At 56.0% G+C, this 19,109-nt stretch overlaps 1 protein-coding gene across 1 annotated transcript; it reads left to right on the forward strand.

The window, feature by feature from the left end:
* The first annotated feature begins 1,189 nt into the window (after nucleotides 1–1,189).
* LOC144949024 (G-protein coupled receptor 4-like) lies at nucleotides 1,190–9,070 on the forward strand. The gene is made up of 5 exons (XM_078878809.1): nucleotides 1,190–1,636; nucleotides 6,229–7,391; nucleotides 7,547–7,629; nucleotides 8,194–8,252; nucleotides 8,830–9,070. Exons 2-5 carry the CDS (start codon nucleotides 6,239–6,241, stop codon nucleotides 9,068–9,070), a joined length of 1,536 nt encoding a protein of 511 aa, XP_078734935.1. The 5' UTR covers nucleotides 1,190–1,636; nucleotides 6,229–6,238.
* The last annotated feature ends 10,039 nt before the right edge of the window (nucleotides 9,071–19,109 follow it).

A 19,109-nucleotide genomic window follows, 5' to 3' on the forward strand; every position in this document is an offset into this window, starting at 1 on the left:
TTATATAATTACAATACCCCCCCACCTCCGCCTCTGATCTCGAAACCTGATGGGGTTCAATGATGACGTCGTCCTGCACTATCTAAGACTGGAAGCAGGTGGATGGCTTCACTATTCTGGCAAATCGCCTGAAGATGCTGGATGTAATAACCAGCGAAACTTCGTACTCAAATTCTAAATGTTGTGTATTCACTCTTCAAACACACCGGTGGGCTGAAGAAGTAACTACTTGGCGTTTTGTTAACGTGACACATTTTTTACTGATTGGCCGTGTCGGATGGTGGAGGGTTACGACACATTTATACTTATGCGATCTCACCAAAAAGCGGTATTCTTTCCCCCTTTCCGCGTGGGTTTCCTTCAGGTTCTCCGGTTTCCTCCTCCCTTCGCGTTAAACGTCCTCCTCCCATAGCTAAACCCCACACCCACAGTGGCACTGCGATTGAGCCAAAACCACAATCTCCAATGCTGAAACATTCCCTGCAAATCGCTCCGCTGGGATCACACAGAGCAGCAGCAGCAGTGACATCGCCGCCCCCCTCCCCGGCCACGAAGACTCGGCAGGGCATCTCCTGAGAGAGACTCGGTGAGCCTCTGCCCTCGGGTCAGCGAGCGGCATCTCAACAATTGTCGTCTGAGCGTGTGCGGAGCGGCGGCGGCGGAGTGGTGAGAGCACTGCACCTCGAGCCCGGGGCCATGTGAGTTCGATTCCCACTCGCGGCCGCCATCAGTGACGATTACCTGAACCGGTCCTGGGCCACGCCTATGTCGACCCAGCATTAAATGAGTTGCGGTGTGAACATCAGCACTGGGGAAACAAAGGCGGTCGGGCGTGGTTCTGACCACCCTCCCCTTCGTAGGTGCGCCGTGCCGACCTTAATAGGTGTTCGCTAACAACACTTCCCCCAATAGTTAGAGGCGATATGGGGGAATCTGTGTCCTGTGCGTGTGTTGTGTGTATGTGTCTATGTGTATTGCGTGTCAGTGTCTATGTGTGTCGTGGTGGGTATTGTACACGGCGTGTCTGTAGGCACGTGCATATCCAGGTGTGTATTGTATGTGTGCAAGGGAATGTTGCTGCGCGTTTGAATACGTGATCCATCAACCCCATCCCTACGTGACCCATCAACCTCCAGTGTGTCTGTGGGATGACTCAATCCACACACATCCCTCCCTCCCCACGCCGTCTTTGTCTACGGCGCTGCCTGTGCTTAATGACACCACTGTGTCAATTGTCCCGCCGGGGTGGTTATTGTGGAGGGGTGAGTGGGGATGAGAGGCCCGCGTTGATCACTGGACAATGGTTGTTTGTTGTGTGGTGAATTAGTCCACACGATCCGACCGCCCCCACCCCCCACCCCCACCCCCCAGTCTCAGCATCTCGGCGGCTCCGCGTCCTTCAGAGTTTGTGAGCTCCGAGCGGGGAAGGTCGCGGGAGTCGGCGTCTCTCGTCTCAGACGAGGGTTTCGAAGTCTCGACGGGGAGCGCGGCCTTGGGTCCACGGCGCCGTAGAAACTCGGCGTAGCAGGCGGGCAAATTGGCATCGGTGCCAAAGGCAACCGAACAGGGACCTCAGTCGCGGCTGCGGGGGTCATCATCGCGACCCGGTGTCTCTTCTCAAACGACCGCCGCAAAGGTACGAGCTCGCGCGTGTCACAGTCTTCTCCCATCCCCTCTGCCGCGCCTGATGATTGTGAACGCCAGTCATCAGAATGATGGCGATGCCGCCGTTGTTAAATGACCCGTCACTGTGACGCACGCGCTGGCGAGACCCTGCGCGGAGCGGTGGCGCAGTGGTTTCCTCTTTCCGCTGCGAACCCGGCGACCCGAGTTCGATTCCCGTCCACGGCCACCAACACCAGTCGCGAATATTTTTAAAGTTGTCATGGGCCCTCCCCTAGGTCGACTCGGCCTTAAACGAGGACCTAGTGCGGGGTGTAAAACACCACCTGCTGGACATCTGTAAAGAAGAGCTCCATAGGTCATCGGATTCCTCCTGCAGTATAAATAAATAGATTTTGATTCAGCACTTAGAGATAAATGTGGCCGTTCCGCCCTTAATTGGTGCTCGCTAATAGCAAGAACTCGATCAGTCTAAGTAGGCTACGGTGGCGGGGGGAGGGGGTCTTTGTGTGTATGGGAATGGTGGTGAGTGAATGTGAGCGCGGGTGTTCAAACAGGGGTGGGCTGTTGATTGGGGTTGTTGAAGGCAACAACCCCAATCAATGTTTTGTGTGTGGGTGAGTGAGTGTTTTGTGTGTGTGGGTGAGTGTTTTGTGTAGGTGGGTGAGTGTTTTGTGTGGGTGGGTGAGTGTTTTGTGTGGGTGGGTGAGTGTTTTGTGTGGGTGGGTGAGTGTTTTGTATAGGTGGGTGAGTGTTTTGTGTGGGTGGGTGAGTGTTTTGTGTGGGTGGGTGAGTGTTTTGGGTGGGTGAGTGTTTTGTGTGGGTGAGTGTTTTGTGTGGGTGAGTGTTTTGTGTGGGTGAGTGTTTTGTGTGGGTGGGTGAGTGTTTGGTGTGAGTGGGTGAGTGTTTTGTGTAGGTGGGTGAGTGTTTTGTGTGGGTGGGTGAGTGTTTTGTGTGGGTGGGTGAGTGTTTTGTGTGGGTGAGTGTTTTGTGTGGGTGAGTGTTTTGTGTGGGTGAGTGTTTTGTGTAGGTGGGTGAGTGTTTGGTGTGAGTGGGTGAGTGGTTTGTGTAGGTGGGTGAGTGTTTTGTGTGGGTGGGTGAGTATTTTGTGTGGGTGAGTGAGTGTTTTGTGTGGGTGAGTGTTTTGTGTGGGTGAGTGTTTTGTGTGGGTGGGTGAGTGTTTTGTGTGGGTGGGTGAGTGTTTTGTGTGGGTGGGTGAGTGTTTTGTGTGTGTGGGTGAGTGTTTTGTGTGTGTGGGTGAGTGTTTTGTGTGGGTGAGTGAGTGTTTTTTGTGTGTGGGTGAGTATTTTGTGTGGGTAGGTGAGTGTTTTGTGTGGGTAGGTGAGTGTTTTGTGTGTGTGGGTGAGTGTTTTGTGTGTGTGGGTGGTTTGTGTAGGTGGGTGAGTGTTTTGTGTGGGTGGGTGAGTGTTTTTTGTGGGTGGGTGAGGGTTTTGTGTGGGTGGGTGAGTGTTTTGTGTAGGTGGGTGAGTGTTTTGTGTTGGTGGGTGAGTGTTTTGTGTAGGTGGGTGAGTGTTTTGTGTAGGTGGGTGAGTGTTTTGTGTAGGTGGGTGAGTGTTTTGTGTGGGTGAGTGTTTTGTGTAGGTGGGTGAGTGTTTTGTGTGGGTGGGTGAGTGTTTTGTGTAGGTGGGTGAGTGTTTTGTGTGGGTGGGTGAGTGTTTTGTGTAGGTGGGTGAGTGTTTTGTGTAGGTGGATGTGTGTTTTGTGTGGGTGGGTGAGTGTTTTGTGTGGGTGGGTGAGTGTTTTGTGTAGGTGGGTGAGTGTTTTGTGTAGGTGGGTGAGTGTTTTGTGTAGGTGGGTGAGTGTTTTGTGTGGGTGGGTGAGTCTTTTGTGTGGGTTAGTGAGTGTTTTGTGTGGGTGGGTTAGTGTTTTGTGTGGGTGGGTTAGTGTTTTGTGTAGGTGGGTGAGTGTTTTGTGTGGGTGGGTGAGTGTTTTGTGTAGGTGGGTGAGTGTTTTGTGTAGGTGGGTGAGTGTTTTGTGTAGGTGGGTGAGTGTTTTGTGTAGGTGGGTGAGTGTTTTGTGTAGGTGGGTGAGTGTTTTGTGTAGGTGGGTGAGTGTTTTGTGTGGGTGAGTGAGTGTTTGGTGTGGGTGGGTGAGTGTTTGGTGTGGGTGGGTGAGTGTTTTGTGTGGGTGAGTGAGTGTTTTGTGTGGATGGGTGAGTGTTTTGTGTGGGTGAGTGAGTGTTTTGTGTGGGTGAGTGAGGGTTTTGTGTGGGTGGGTGAGTGTTTTGTGTGGGTGGGTGAGTGTTTTGTGTGGGTGGGTGAGTGTTTTGTGTAGGTGGGTGAGTGTATTGTGTGGGTGGGTGAGTGTTTTGTGTAGGTGGGTGAGTGTTTTGTGTAGGTGGGTGAGTGTTTTGTGTGGGTGAGTGAGTGTTTGGTGTGGGTGGGTGAGTGTTTTGTGTGGGTGAGTGAGTGTTTTGTGTGGGTGGGTGAGTGTTTTGTGTGGGTGAGTGAGTGTATTGTGTGGGTGAGTGTTTTGTGTGTAGTTCAAGGCCGTAGCCATGGAGTCAACATTGGGGGGGACCAAATTTTCCAGGGGGTCTGGGAGTCCCAACCCAGAAAAATATCTAAATTTGAAAACTCATTTCCTGCCATTTCCTGCCTAAAATGTTTAAAAATGCACTGACACATGGGATGGACTTTTTTTATTTTTTACAATAATGTCTAATAGTGTATCGTATTATATTGTTCTGTTTTTACTTTTTAAATCCTTTATATTAAGTTCGCTTGCTTGCTTGCTTGCGCGCTTGCTTGCTTGCTTGCGCGCTTGCGTGCTTGCTTGCTTGCTTACGACCGTGCAAATCTTTCGGTCGTTTTTTAACCCACTTCCCGTGATCCAATCGAGCTGACATTTTGCACACAGACTCGTTGTGCGAGACAATTAATGTTCGTGAAAACATTTTTCAAAAATTTTACACTTTTTAGGCAAAAAAAAAATATTTTACATTTATTCAAATATAACTCATTCATGGCTTTGGCTGAACGTCACAGTGTAGGAGCCCAGAGCGTAACCCCTCCACAGGCTGTGGCGGAGTAGCGCAGTTGGTAGCGCCCTCGCTTACCATGCCAAAGGTCGCGGGATCGATCCCCGCGTCCTCCACAGGCGAATATATTTTAAAATCCTTTATATTAAGTTCGCTTGCTTGCTTAGGACTGTGCAAATATTTAGCTCGTTTTTTAACCCACTTCCCGTGATCCAATCGAGCTGACATTTTCCACACAGACTCGTTGTGTGTGACAATTAATTTTCGTGAAAATTTTTTTCCAAAATGTTACACTGTTTAGGGAAAACAAATTAAATATTTTATTACCAATTGCTTAATACTCGCAGATAATCATCTGACCCATAGGTGGCAGCCATCTCAAGCCAGAGGACGAGAAGACTCTAGCCGCCACGCATATAAAGGATTTATAGTGAAAAACTTTGTTTTTACGGGTTTACTTGTTTTACCATTTCTTGTTTCATTGTATGTAATGTTTGAGATTAGGGATTAATAAAGTACAATCATAAACACAATCATATAAACAGAAATCTATGTATTAATTTATATGAAGACAGGTCCAGATATTGTGGCTAAGGTTGAGCTAATTGTTGTTTTCATTTACATATATTGGGGGGGATGTGTCCCCCCCAATATATATTATACTTACGGCCTTGGTGTAGTGCAGTGGTTTACGCACTTGCTGCGCAACGAACCCGGCGACCCATGTTCGATTCCCGATCACGGTCAACACCAGTGACGATTATTTGAACCGGTCCTAGGCCTCCCCTAGGTCGACTCAGGTGGCAATGTGTTAAAAGGAAATCATCGCCACTAGGGAGACAAAGGCGGCCGAGCGTGATGCTGGCCACCCACCCGCTCGTGAACCATACCGACCGTCATAGGTGCTCTCTAACAGCACTTGCCCCAACAGCCTTTAAGGCTACACGGGGCATCTTTGTAGCTGTCCCAGGAATGGGTCACGTCGCCCGCATACCCAACCACCGCATGGCCAAGCAGCTTCTGTTTGGATGCATAGAGGGGAGTGCTAAATGGACGCGGCACGGGCAGGAGGAGCTGAGTGCACTTGCTGAGGACCAGTACCAGCGGTGTCAAGATTGTCCTCGGTGGAGGACGAGACTCGTGAAGGACGCTGCTGGGCAGTTGGAGGCAGTGACCCTCCAGCAATAGCGGATGGCAAAGAAGCGACCTCACAACAATGAGCGGAGCGCCGGGCGTCTAAAACGCAGCAATTTGGCACAGCTGGTGCATCTGCCATTCAACCCACGGCACTTGGGTCTGTCCCGTGACCTCTTACCAACGAGCCCTCGACACTCCGCGTGGCCTCAAAGTGCACCTAGCCTGTCACAAGCACAGTGGAGACGTGACTGCCACTTCATGGGGAATGGCAGCTGTTGTTGTTGCATGTGTGAATGTGCACAGGGGTTAGCGCACTGCGCCAATAACCCGGCGACCCGAGTTCGATTCCCGCTCATGGCCATACACCAGTCCCGGGATGTCGCGGTGCAGGCCGAGCCCTGCGAGGCTGTGAGCTGCGATGCAGGGCGAGCCGTCTGTAGTGTCTCTCGCTCGCCGCTCTCGCGCAGAGACGTCGCCATGCAGGCGCCGGCGACTCGCGACGCGCACGCGGCAACGGCGGCGGCGTCGACGGCGGCGACCGTGGCGGCCGTGGTGGCCGCGACTCTGGGGGTCGTCGCAAACGGCACGGACGCGAGCGGCTGCTCCGAGGAGGCCTTCGAGGCGGCGCTGGAGAACGGCACGCTGCCCCCCGACTGCGGGGCCGACCTGTCCGCGGCGGCCGTGCTGCTGCCCGCGGTCCACTCGTTGGTGTTCGCGCTCGGCCTGCCGGGGAACATGGCGGCGCTGTGGCTGTCGGCGTGGCACGCGCGCCGGGGCAACGTCCTGGCCGTCTACCTGCTGGGCCTGAGCGCCAGCGACCTGCTCTACGTCGCGGCGCTGCCGCTGTGGATCGAGCACGCGGCGCGCCGCCGGCTGCGCTGGGCGTGGGGCGACGCCGCGTGCCGCGCCGCCGCCTTCCTCCTGGACGCCACCAACGGCGCGGCCGCCCTCTTCCTCTGCTGCGTCGCCGTCGACCGCTACCTCGCCGTGGCGCACCCCCTGCGCTCTCGGCCCCTCCGCCGCGTCCGCGTCGCCCGCGCCGTCAGCGCCGGCGTGTGGGCGGCCGCCGTCGCCGAACACGTCCCGGCGCTCGCGCGCCCGGCCGTGTCGCGGGCCCACGCCACCTGCCTCGACCGCTTCCCGCTCGAGCGATGGGCGGCCGGCGCCGGCCTCGTGATCGCCTCCGTCGGCTTCCTGCTGCCGCTGGCCGGGACGGCGGCCGCCTACGCGGGGGCGGTGCGCGCCGTGCGCCGCTGCCCCGCGGTCGGGCGGCGGCGCGGGCGGCGCGTCCGGAGGGTCGCCGTCGCCGTGGTGCTCATCTCGGCCTTCAGCTTCGGGCCCTTCTACGCGGCGCTGTTCGTGCGCGCCGCGGCGCGCCTTGCGCTGGGCCCCTGCGCGGCTTGCCGCCTCGACGCCCGCGTGGCGCCCGCGTACGAGGCGGCGTTCGCGCTCACGGCCGTCAACAGCGCCCTCGACCCCGTGCTCAACGCGCTTGCCGTGCCGAGCGCCCGCGAGCCGCTGGCGCGGGCGCTGGCGTCGCTCGCCGGGCGGGCGAGGGAGGTGGCGGCGCGGTGGCCGTGGCGGAGACGAAGCGACGTGCCGGACGCCGTCCCCCCGTGCCCCCCACAGAGCACCCCCCCGTGCCCCCCACAGTGCCTACCCTTGTGCCCCCCATCGTGCCCCCCACAGAGCACCCCACAGAGCACCCCACAAAGCACCCCCCCGTGCCCCCCACAGAGCACCCCCCCATGCCCCCCACAGTGTCCACCCCCGTGCCCCCCACAGTACCCCCCACAGAGCACCCCACCGTGCCCCCCATCGTGCCCCCCACAGAGCACCCTCCCGTGCCCCCCATCGTGCCTCCCACAGTGCCTACCCCCGTGCCCCCCACAGAGCACACCCCCGTGCCCCCCACAGAGCACCCCCCCATGCCCCCCACAGTGCCCCCCTCAGAGCACCCCACAGCACCCCACCATGCCCTCCACAGTGCATCCCCCCGTGCCCCCCACAGAGCATCCCACCGTGCCCCCCACAGAGCACTCCCCCGTGCCCCCCACAGTGCCTCCCACAGAGCACCCCACAGAGCACCCCCCCGTGCCCCCCACAGAGCACTCCCCCGTGCCCCCCACAGTGCCCCCCACAGAGCACCCCACAGAGCACCCCCCGTGCCCCCCACAGTGCATCCCCCCGTGCCCCCCACAGAGCACCCCACCGTGCCCCCCACAGAGCACTCCCCCGTTCCCCCCCACAGAGCACCCCACAGAGCACCCCACAGAGCATCCCCCCGTGCCCCCCACAGTGCATCCCCCCGTGCCCCCCACAGAGCACCCCACCGTGCCCCCCACAGAGCACTCCCCCGTGCCCCCCACAGAGCACCCCACCGTGCCCCCCACAGAGCACCCCACCGTGCCCCCCACCGTGCCCCCCCACAGTGCATCCCTCCGTGCCCCCTACAGAGCACCCCACCGTGCCCCCCACAGAGCACCCCACTGTGCCCCCACAGAGCACCCCACAGAGCACCCCACCGTGCCCCCCACAGAGCACCCCACCGTGCCCCCCACAGAGCACCCCACCGTGCCCCCCACAGAGCACCCCACAGAGCACCCCACAGAGCACCCCACCGTGCCCCCCACAGAGCACCCCACCGTGCCCCCCACAGAGCACCCCACCGTGCCCCCCACAGAGCACCCCACAGAGCATCCCCCCGTGCCCCCCACAGTGCATCCCCCCGTGCCCCCCACAGAGCACCCCACAGAGCACCCCCCCGTGCCCCCCACAGTGCATCCCCCCGTGCCCCCCACAGAGCACCCCACCGTGCCCCCCACAGAGCACCCCACCGTGCCCCCCACCGTGCCCCCCCACAGTGCATCCCTCCGTGCCCCCCACAGAGCACCCCACCGTGCCCCCACAGAGCACCCCACAGAGCACCCCACCGTGCCCCCCACAGAGCACCCCACAGAGCACCCCACCGTGCCCCCCACAGAGCACCCCACCGTGCCCCCCACCGTGCCCCCCCACAGTGCATCCCTCCGTGCCCCCCACAGAGCACCCCACCGTGCCCCCCACAGAGCACCCCACCGTGCCCCCACAGAGCACCCCACAGAGCACCCCACCGTGCCCCCCACAGAGCACCCCACAGAGCACCCCACAGAGCACCCCACCGTGCCCCCCACAGAGCACCCCACCGTGCTCCCCACAGAGCACCCCACCGTGCCCCCCACAGAGCACCCCACAGAGCACCCCACCGTGCCCCCCACAGAGCACCCCACAGAGCACCCCACAGAGCACCCCACAGAGCACCCCACATAGCACCCCCCCCCCCGTGCCCCCCACAGTGAGTGGGGGAGAAGTCAGCCCCAGCACCGCTGTCCAGTGACACGGAGACGGTTGCCTGGAGACGGTTGCAGTGACGATGTCCTCGCGATGTCGGAGTAGCCACTGTGATGACTCTGGTGATGGTGGTAGTGTGCTGATGGTGGTAATGGTGGTTATGCTGATGGTGGTGATGGTGGTCGTGCTGATGGTGGTGGTGGTGATGCTGATGGTGGTGGTGATGCTGATGGTGGTGGTGATGCTGATGGTGGTGATGCTGATGGTGGTGATGCTGATGGTGGTGGTGATGGCGGTGATGGTGATAGCGATGATGGTGGTGGTGATGGTCGAGATGGCGGCGATTTTAATTTGGGAGCTTTCGTGACTGCAGGAATTATTCTTTGGTTCTTTTCGGAAATTTTAAGTGTGAAATTTCTGTCTGCTTATATGTCGGTTAACACACAATTAACGCATAGCCTGGTTTATTACGTGTTTCAAAATTTGCTAAGTTAGAATTTTAAGTGTGAAATTTCTGTCTGCTTATATGTCTGTCTATAGTTTTCTAGTTAGATTTTTGTTGCTCACACAGCCGATTTGTGTCCTCTCTCTGTGTGCCGTTGTGATGTCTGTCTGCTTGTATGTCTGTCTATAGTTTTCTAGTTAGATATTTGTTGCTCACACTTAAAATTCTAACTTAGCAAATTTTGAAACACGTAGTCAACCAGGCCATGCGTTAATTGTGTGTTAACCGACTCTCTGTGTTGTATTACATCACATTTCAATATTTTACTAGGTTATTTAATTTTCGTGTGCCTGTATACTCCTCTCTATGTGTGCCGTTGTGATGTCTGTCTGCTTGTATGTCGGTCTATAGTTTTCTAGTTAGATTTTGTTGCTATTTCTTTTATGCCTGATGATGATTGCTTGTGTTGCAATCGAAACGTCGTAATGTGTTGTTTTATTTTGATTTATTATTTTATTTTTAGACGTGACTTAACCGAAAAGAACCAAAGAGATGGTGGCGGTGATGGTGGTGATGGTGGTTCAGGGTTAACGTCGAGCTGGGCCATTGATAGGCCGGGTGCGTGATGGGGTTAGGGCCAGGGCCGTGTCTCACGCTGCGATGTGATTGGTCGTGTCGGCAGACAGGGATATCCGTCACGTGTCACTCTGCTCACCCTCCGGCGTCTCCTCCTCGCTCACCCGAGGATCTCCACTCTCGGACCTCAGCCGACGGTGGGGATTTCTCATTCCTATGGCGGGGCCGAGTTTATCAGAATCAGATTCTTGATGTAGACTGGAAGAATCCGATGATCTGTGAAGCTCTTTTACACAGATATCCAGTAGGGGCGGGTCAGAAAGCTTCGGCAACAACAGTACAACAACCAAAGTCTAGGAGAGCTACGTCACTAAATATAAAAACAGTAAAGAAAGCTGACAAGTACAAATTGCATAAGCACTTCAATCCCTGCCGATTATCCAAATGACAACCACTGCTGACTTCCTCAAAAAACGGTGTTCACGTTATCGACCCCAGAGGGAGGGATGGTGATGATGGGCTGCGTCAACCACCAACCAGGATGTGAAGTCTCAACCCCTTTCCACTCGCTCTGCGACCGCGGTGCCGCCTGCCCGTGTGGGGGGTCCCCACCACCAAAGAAGCTCAACTCACATCGCAGGCGACGCGGTGGCGACACCCGCGCCCCCCACACAGCGAAAAGCAACGCCTCGGTTCGATGCCCGACTGGGACGCTGCTCCGTGTGGCGTTTGTATATTCTCGCCCTGTCCTGCGGTGTGAGTGTGTGCGCCGTACCAGCCTTCATAGGCGCTCGCTATCAGCACTTGCCCCAAACAGTCTGTTCAGATTATGCGACGGAACTTTGCCTTTATGAGTGGAGTTTGTATTCTCTCCCCTGTTCTGCAGTGAGTGAGTGGAGTTTGTATTCTCTCTCCTGTTCTGCAGTGAGTGAGTGGAGTTTGTATTCTCTCCCCTGTTCTGCAGTGAGTGAGTGGAGTTTGTATTCTCTCCCCTCTTCTGCAGTGAGTGAGTGGAGTTTGTATTCTCTCCCCTGTTCTGCAGTGAGTGAGTGGAGTTTGTATTCTCTCCCCTCTTCTGCAGTGAGTGAGTGGAGTTTGTATTCTCTCCCCTGTTCTGCAGTGAGTGAGTGGAGTTTGTATTCTCTCTCCTGTTCTGCAGTGAGTGAGTGGAGTTTGTATTCTCTCCCCTGTTCTGCAGTGAGTGAGTGGAGTTTGTATTCTCTCCCCTGTTCTGCAGTGAGTGAGTGGAGTTTGTATTCTCTCCCCTGTTCTGCAGTGAGTGAGTGGAGTTTGTATTCTCCCCCCTGTTCTGCAGTGAGTGAGTGGAGTTTGTATTCTCTCCCCTGTTCTGCAGTGAGTGAGTGGAGTTTGTATTCTCTCCCCTGTTCTGCAGTGAGTGAGTGGAGTTTGTATTCTCTCCCCTGTTCTGCAGTGAGTGAGTGGAGTTTGTATTCTCTCCCCTGTTCTGCAGTGAGTGAGTGGAGTTTGTATTCTCCCCCCTGTTCTGCAGTGAGTGAGTGGAGTTTGTATTCTCTCCCCTGTTCTGCAGTGAGTGAGTGGAGTTTGTATTCTCCCCCCTGTTCTGCAGTGAGTGAGTGGAGTTTGTATTCTCTCCCCTGTTCTGCAGTGAGTGAGTGGAGTTTGTATTCTCTCCCCTGTTCTGCAGTGAGTGAGTGGAGTTTGTATTCTCTCCCCTGTTCTGCAGTGAGTGAGTGGAGTTTGTATTCTCCCCCCTGTTCTGCAGTGAGTGAGTGGAGTTTGTATTCTCTCCCCTGTTCTGCAGTGAGTGAGTGGAGTTTGTATTCTCTCCCCTGTTCTACAGTGAGTGAGTGGAGTTTGTATTCTCTCTCCTCTTCTGCGTGGGTTTCCTCCGGCTTATCCGCGTCCCTCCTCCCAGATAAACACACGCGCACAGTGGAAGCGGTGTCGGCCAAACCACATCCCAATGCTGACACATTCCCTGCAATCACTCAATTAGGATCACGCGCAGCAGCAGTAATATCCCCCCCACGCCCCCTACTGTGAAAACTTGGCAGGACCCTCCTGAAAAAGAGCCTTGAGACTCGGTGAAACCTTCCCCGGTAATACAAATAATCTGAGGGTTGGCTTGTGAGCATCAGGTGTGGTTGTTGATAGTGGTGGTGGTGGAATCGAGGAGCGGATGCGCCCTACAATCGGTGTGGGAGGCAGGGAGATGTTAACAACCTCGCCTGGTATACAGGAAGTGGTGGGATCGATCCTGACCTTGACAATGCCTGATGTATATTTGGAATTCGCGTGTCTTTCTCTCTCCCTGTGGTCGCGTGACATTTTCTCCGGGTCCTCTGGTTTTTCCCTCCACATTCACAATCAACGTGCGTTTCGAGTCCAGTATTTGACTGCTTTCAATTTGCATGTGGCTTTTGAAAAAAAGAGAGACGGAGCTCAGGGAGTCTTACCTGGTTAAAAAGTTTACTTTTAGTTTAGTTTAAGAGACGTTCATCAGTTACTTGATTTGTTCGGATGACGACGACGACGATGATGATGGTGAAAGGGAAGTGGGTTGTGACCTGCAGTGTGGTGAGTGGGTGGGTGAACGGGTGAGTGTTTGAGTGGGTGAGTGGATGAGGGTGAGTGTATAAGTTGATCCTCGCATGTGCCACTGTGCGAACTCCGCCGTGCCCCAGTGGGGTCCCGAGGCCTGAACCCTTTGACCTTTGACTCTGTCCACAACCACCAAAGGCCTCCCAGGAGGCAGTGGCAAGTCGAGAACGAACGCGCACTGTGCGCCATCGCCGTTTTGTGTTTTGATAATAAAACTTTTCATTCGCATGCGCCGCGTGCTGTCCCTCCACTGCTAGATGAGTGCTGTGGGTGCGGGTTGTTGTCGCCATGGGGAAGAGCGGTGGCGCAGTGGTTTAGCGTTGCCCTACGAGCCCGGCACCGACCCATAACAGTAAACATTCGATCCGGTATTGGGCCTGCCCTAGGTCGACTCGGCCTTAAATGACTATCCAGTGCGGTGTGTGAACATCATCGCTCGGGAGATAAAGGCGGCCGGGCGTGGTGCTGCCCGCAAACAGCTCTTGCCCCAGCGGTCTCAGGCGACAGAGTCGGCTGCAGCAAAACCACACTCGGTCGTTCCCTCCCATCGCTGCTGTCCAGCCGCTTGGTGGCGCAGTGGAGACACCCGGCGCCTCCTCGCAGCGACAATCGCCTCGGCTCATTTGCCGGGCGCCTCTTTGTGTGAAGTTTGTATTCTCTCCCCCTGTCCTGCGGAGGGTTTTCTTTGAGTTGTCTGGGTTCCTCTCATAGCTAAACCCACACCCACAGTGGAACTGGTAACTCCCCAATGCTGAAACATTCCCTGCAGATCACTCAATTGGGATCAAAGTCGTCTGAGCAGACTGTTGGGGCCGCAACGCCACACCACGGGGTGGGTGGCCAGCAGCCACGCCCGGTCGCATCATCATTATTATCATCCCCTAGTGGTGATGTTTACACACCGGATCAGGTGCTCATTTGAGGCTGAGTCGACCCTGAAGAAGGGGGCATTGAGACTCTCGGTGGAGGCTTAGTGGCGATACTCTTCTAATGATCAAAATCGATCCACTGCTGGATGAAGGCCTCCCTCCCAAAAGTCTCTGACATTTCTCAGAATCGCACGATGCAAGAATCCCCACACGCAACAAACGTTAAACTGTTTCTTTATTTTACTTTACAAGGTCTAAGCCCCACTGAGCTGCGTTGCTCTTTTTCAGAAGCGGCCAGGCTATCGCAAATGATAGACCGACGAAGAGGCCAATCACGTGGACATTTATAGCAGCCGCATACTCTAAACGCGGGGAGAGAGAGACGCAAACTCCAACTATACAGCAGCAGGCATCGTCAGTGTCAGGATGGAACCCACGACCTCCTGTACACCAGGCGAGGTAGTCAACATCTCCTAGCCACCGTGGTGATGATGATGAGAGAGAGAGAGACGCAAACTCCAACTATACAGCAGCAGGCATCGTCAGGGTCGGGATGGAACCCACGACCTCCTGCAGACCAGGCGAGGTAGTCAACATCTGGCCACAGTGGCGCCCTCGGCAACCCCGGGACGCTCGTCCACAGCACTGCGTTGTGGCCTTCAAAGGAATACTGCGTGTAAGAGGCAACGTTTCGGGCAATGGACCATATTTAGAGCACAGCTGCTGTTGGGCGCTGCCGGGGGAGGGAGTGGATTGGGGGGAGGGGTCGGGGGGAGGGGTCGCGGTGCTGGTGGTGTGAGGGGCTGGCGGGGCGAGCCCTGCGCATGCGCACTCAGCGCGGAGTCCTCGAGCAAGACGAGGACCGCCAGCCCCGGGTGGACGCGCAGCCCCCCCCCCCGGCAGGGGAGCGAGCGGGGGACGTCGTGACCCCCCCCCTCACCGCAGGGTGAGTGCCGCGACCCCCCCCCCCCGCGGGGTGAGTGCCGTGACCCCCACCTCGTGGTGGTGGTGGTTGTTGTTGTGACGCGTGGTGTTGTTGTTGCTGCTGCTGTTCGGAATTATTGACGGGCAATGCAACTCGGGGAAGGGCGCCACGGTGGCTATGAGATGTTAACTCCATCGCCTGCTATGCAGGTCGTGGGCTCGATCCCGACCCTGACGACGCCTGCTGCTGCTGCTGCTGCTATTTGGAGGCTGCTGCTGTCTCTCTCTCTATCTGTGTGTTTCTCTCTCTCTGTTTCTCTCTCTCTCTGTGTTTCTCTCTCCGGCTCCTCCGGGGTTTCCCTCTCCACATTCGGAGTCGACGTCACCACGCGCTCGGAGTGTTTTAGCCGCTGCTCTAAATCTCCACACGGCGACGAGGACGATGATGGTGACGATGATGATGGTGGTGGTGATGTTGGTGGTGATGACGATGATGGTGATGATGGTGGTGGTGATGATGATGATGACGGTGATGAGCCGCCTCAGTCATTTGCGATGGCCAGCGGCGCTTGTGATAAAAGAGCTCGGTCACATTAACAGCGGTGCCGATTCACAGCCATTGCCTCCGGGCTGTTTCGATTCCTCGCCGCGGCGGCGTCGGTGATGTCAAAAGCAGCAACGTCGACTGTTTACACTGGGAGCTTTGTTGTCGTTGTTGTGTTTACAAAAAGCCTCGACCGGCGGTGTCAACCAGACGCAGGCCAGGCCGTAAACGGTGCTGTGGATGCACACGCGGGGGAATCGAAATGATCGATTGCGCACACGCGATTTCACGCGCTGTGTCCTTACGGAATAGGAATCGAGCGGGTCTCGCGGAATCGATCCATGTTGACAAACTCGCAGCTCGGTGATAACGCGTCACGTGTCTCTGTGTGTGGGCACGTGTCTGTGTGTGGACACGTGTGTGTGTGTGGACACGTGTGTGTGTGTGGACACGTGTGTGTGTGTGACACGTGTGTGTGTGTGACACGTGTGTGTGTGTGACACGTGTGTGTGTGTGACACGTGTGTGTGTGTGACACGTGTGTGTGTGTGACACGTGTGTGTGTGTGGACACGTGTGTTTGTGTGGACACGTGTGTTTGTGTGTGTGTGTGACACGTGTGTGTGGACACGTGTGTTTGTGTGTGTGGACACGTGTGTTTGTGTGTGTGTGGACACGTGTCTGTGTGTGTGGACACGTGTGTGTGTGTGGACACGTGTGTGTGTGTGGACACGTGTGTGTGTGTGGACACTGTATGTGTGTGTGGACACTGTGTGTGTGTGTGTGTGGACACTGTGTGTGTGTGTGTGACACGTGTGTGTGGACACGTGTGTGTGGACACGTGTGTGTGTGACACACGTGTGTGTGGACACGTGTGTGTGTGTGGACACGTGTGTGTGTGACACACGTGTGTGACACACGTGTGTGACACACGTGTGTGTGTGTGACACACGTGTGTGTGTGTGACACTGACACTGTGTGTGTGTCGATCCGTTGCACCTGCTGGGTCTGCCCCGTGACCTCCTGCCAGCGGGCGTTCGACACTTCACGTGGCCTCAAGGTGCACTTGGCCTGGCACAAGCGTCGTGGTGACGTCACCGCCACTTAGTGGTGAATGGCGGTTGTTGTGTGTAGACACGTGTGTGTGTGTGACACGTGTGTGTGTGGACACGTGTGTGTGTGTGTGTGTGGACACGTGTGTGTGTGTGTGACACTGTGTGTGTGGGGACACGTGTGTGTGTGTGTGTGGGGCCACGTGTGTGTGTGTGGACACGTGTGTCTGTGTGTGTGGACACTGTGTGTGTGTGGACACGTGTCTGTGTGTGGACACTGTGTGTGTGTGGGGACACGTGTGTGTGTGGACACGTGTGTGTGTGGACACGTGTGTCTGTGTGTGGACACGTGTGTCTGTGTGTGGACACGTGTGTGTGTGTGTGGACACGTGTGTGTGTGTGTGTGTGGACACGTGTGTGTGTGTGTGTGGACACGTGTGTGTGTGTGGACACGTGTGTGTGTGTGGACACGTGTGTGTGTGGACACGTGTGTGTGTGGACACGTGTGTGTGTGGACACGTGTGTGTGTGGACACTGTATGTGTGGATACGTGTCTGTGTGTGTGGACACGTGTGTGTGTTTGGACACGTGTGTGTGTTTGGACACGTGTCTGTGTGTGTGTGTGGACACGTGTGTGTGTGTGGACACGTGTCTGTGTGTGTGGACACGTGTGTGTGTGTGTGGACACGTGTGTGTGTGTGTGGACACGTGTGTGTGTAGACACTGTGTGTGTGTGTGGACACGTGTGTGTGTGGCACTGTGTGTGGACACGTGTGTGTGTGTGTGTGGACACGTGTGTGTGGACACGTGTGTGTGTGGACACGTGTGTGTGTGTGGACACGTGTGTGTGTGTGGACACGTGTGTGTGTGTGTGTGTGGACACTGTGTGTGTGGACACTGTGTGTGTGGACACTGTGTATGTGTGGACACGTGTATGTGTGTGTGTGGGCACGTGTGTGTGTGGACACGTGTGTGTGTGGGTACTGTGTGTGCGTGGACCTGTGTGTGTGTGGACCAGTGTGTGTATGTGAACACGTGTGTGTGTGACACGTGTGTGTGGACACGTGTGTGTGTGACACGTGTGTGTGGACACGTGTGTGTGTGTGTGTGTGGACACGTGTGTGTGTGTGTGACACGTGTGTCTGTGTGTGTGGACACGTGTGTGTGGACACGTGTGTGTTTGTATGTGTGTGTGGACACGTGTGTGTGTGTGGACACTGTGTGTGTGTGGACCAGTGTGTGTGTGTGAACACGTGTGTGTGTGTGAACACGTGTGTGTGGACACGTGTCTGTGTGTGGACACTGTGTGTGTGGACACGTGTGTGTGTGTGTGTGGACACGTGTCCACACACACACACACATCGCCACTCGGAAGACAAAGGCGGGCGGGCGGGTGTATTGCTGGCCACACATCCCGTCGTGCCGTGCCGGCCTTCATAGGTGCTGCTACTCGCTAACAGCACTTGCCCCAACAGTCTGTTAAGGATATACAGGGGACCTTTGTTTTTTTATGTAAAGGTGTCTGACCTCTCACGATATATACACAGGCAGTTCGCCTCCTCCCGTCGACCCCTTGTCACTCAGCTATTGCTACTACTACCTTGGTCCCTGTTCCCATGATAATCACTCTCCCGTTCATCCTCCACCCGTGTTGAGGACTCTAGGTCACAGCTTGACTCGGCCATCTGTCCCACCGCTCGCGAACTCGCCCACTCACTCGCCTGCTCACAGGCTCACCCGTCACCTCGTCCACCCACTCACTCGCACACTCATCCGCTCACCCTCTCATCCACTCACTTATTCATTCACCTTTTAACCAACTCACCCACTCAATAACTCACCCATTCACTCACCCATTCACTCACTCGCCACACTACAGGTCACACGACTGCACTCTCGGATTCACTCTTCCCATCATCATTATAGTTATCCGGGTACCAAATAAACTCATCAGCGTCTCTTAAACTCAACAGTTATTTTTATTTTACCAGGTAAGGGCCACTGAGCTACGTAGCTCTTTTTTAACAAGCAACCTGGTCACAAATTGTCGCTCAACGACGTGGCTCGTCATCATCATCGTTTGTAAATGTGGAGCCGGCAAACACTCTAAACGCGTGGCGACGTTGATTCTAAATGTGGAGGGATAAATCACGCGGCCACGGAGAGAGAGGCACGCAAACTCCAAATATACAGCAGCAGCAGGCGTCGTCAGGGTCGGGATGGAACCCACGACCTCCTGTAGACCAGGCGAGGTAGTCAACATATCCTGGTCACCGTGGCGCCCTCGGCAACCCCGGGACGCTCGTCCACAGCACTGCGTTATGGCCTTCAAAGGAATACTGCGTGTTTCAACGTTTCGGGCAATGGACAATATTTATAGCACAGCCGCTGTTGGACGCTGTGTTACACGACACAAGGGTGCAGGGGGCTCGTCTTTTACTGCTTCCCCCAGTCCACACTCGTCCCCAGCCTTCTCGATCCGGTTTTCGACAATTCTCTCTCATATCTCCTGCCACAGTCACCGTCCCACTCCCCCTTCCTTTTGGTGGGAATCCTTCCTCCCCTGACATCCCTTACACACTCATATAGACACACGGGTGCTGTCTGTTGCTGGCCGCTTGGCGTTTGTGGGACTGGGCCCCGTGCCTCGCAACCGCAGTGAAGAAATAAGCCCCCACGTGACCAATACAGAGGTGGTACAACCTCTGAGCTGGCAACACGTTTGGGCTCGATTCACGTGCCACGTGGGGGTTGGGGCTGCCCCCCCCCTTTTCCCCTCGCCCCTCTTCCTGCCAGGTCCCCCATTACAAAGCTCCCCCGTGCAGCCTTAACAAACTTTCCGGGCAAGTGCTGTTAGCGAGTAGCAGCAGCACCGATGAAGGCTGCCGGCACTGGCACACGAGGCGGTGGGTGGCCAGCACCGCGCCCGGCCGTCTTTGTCTCCCCAGTGACGATCTTACCAGCTGCTCATTTGAGGCTGAGTCGTCTTAGGGGGTGCCCAGGACCGGTTCAGATATTCGCCACTGG

Source organism: Lampetra fluviatilis, chromosome 52 (genome assembly GCF_964198595.1).
Source record: "Lampetra fluviatilis chromosome 52, kcLamFluv1.1, whole genome shotgun sequence".
Lineage (NCBI taxonomy): Eukaryota > Metazoa > Chordata > Hyperoartia > Petromyzontiformes > Petromyzontidae > Lampetra > Lampetra fluviatilis.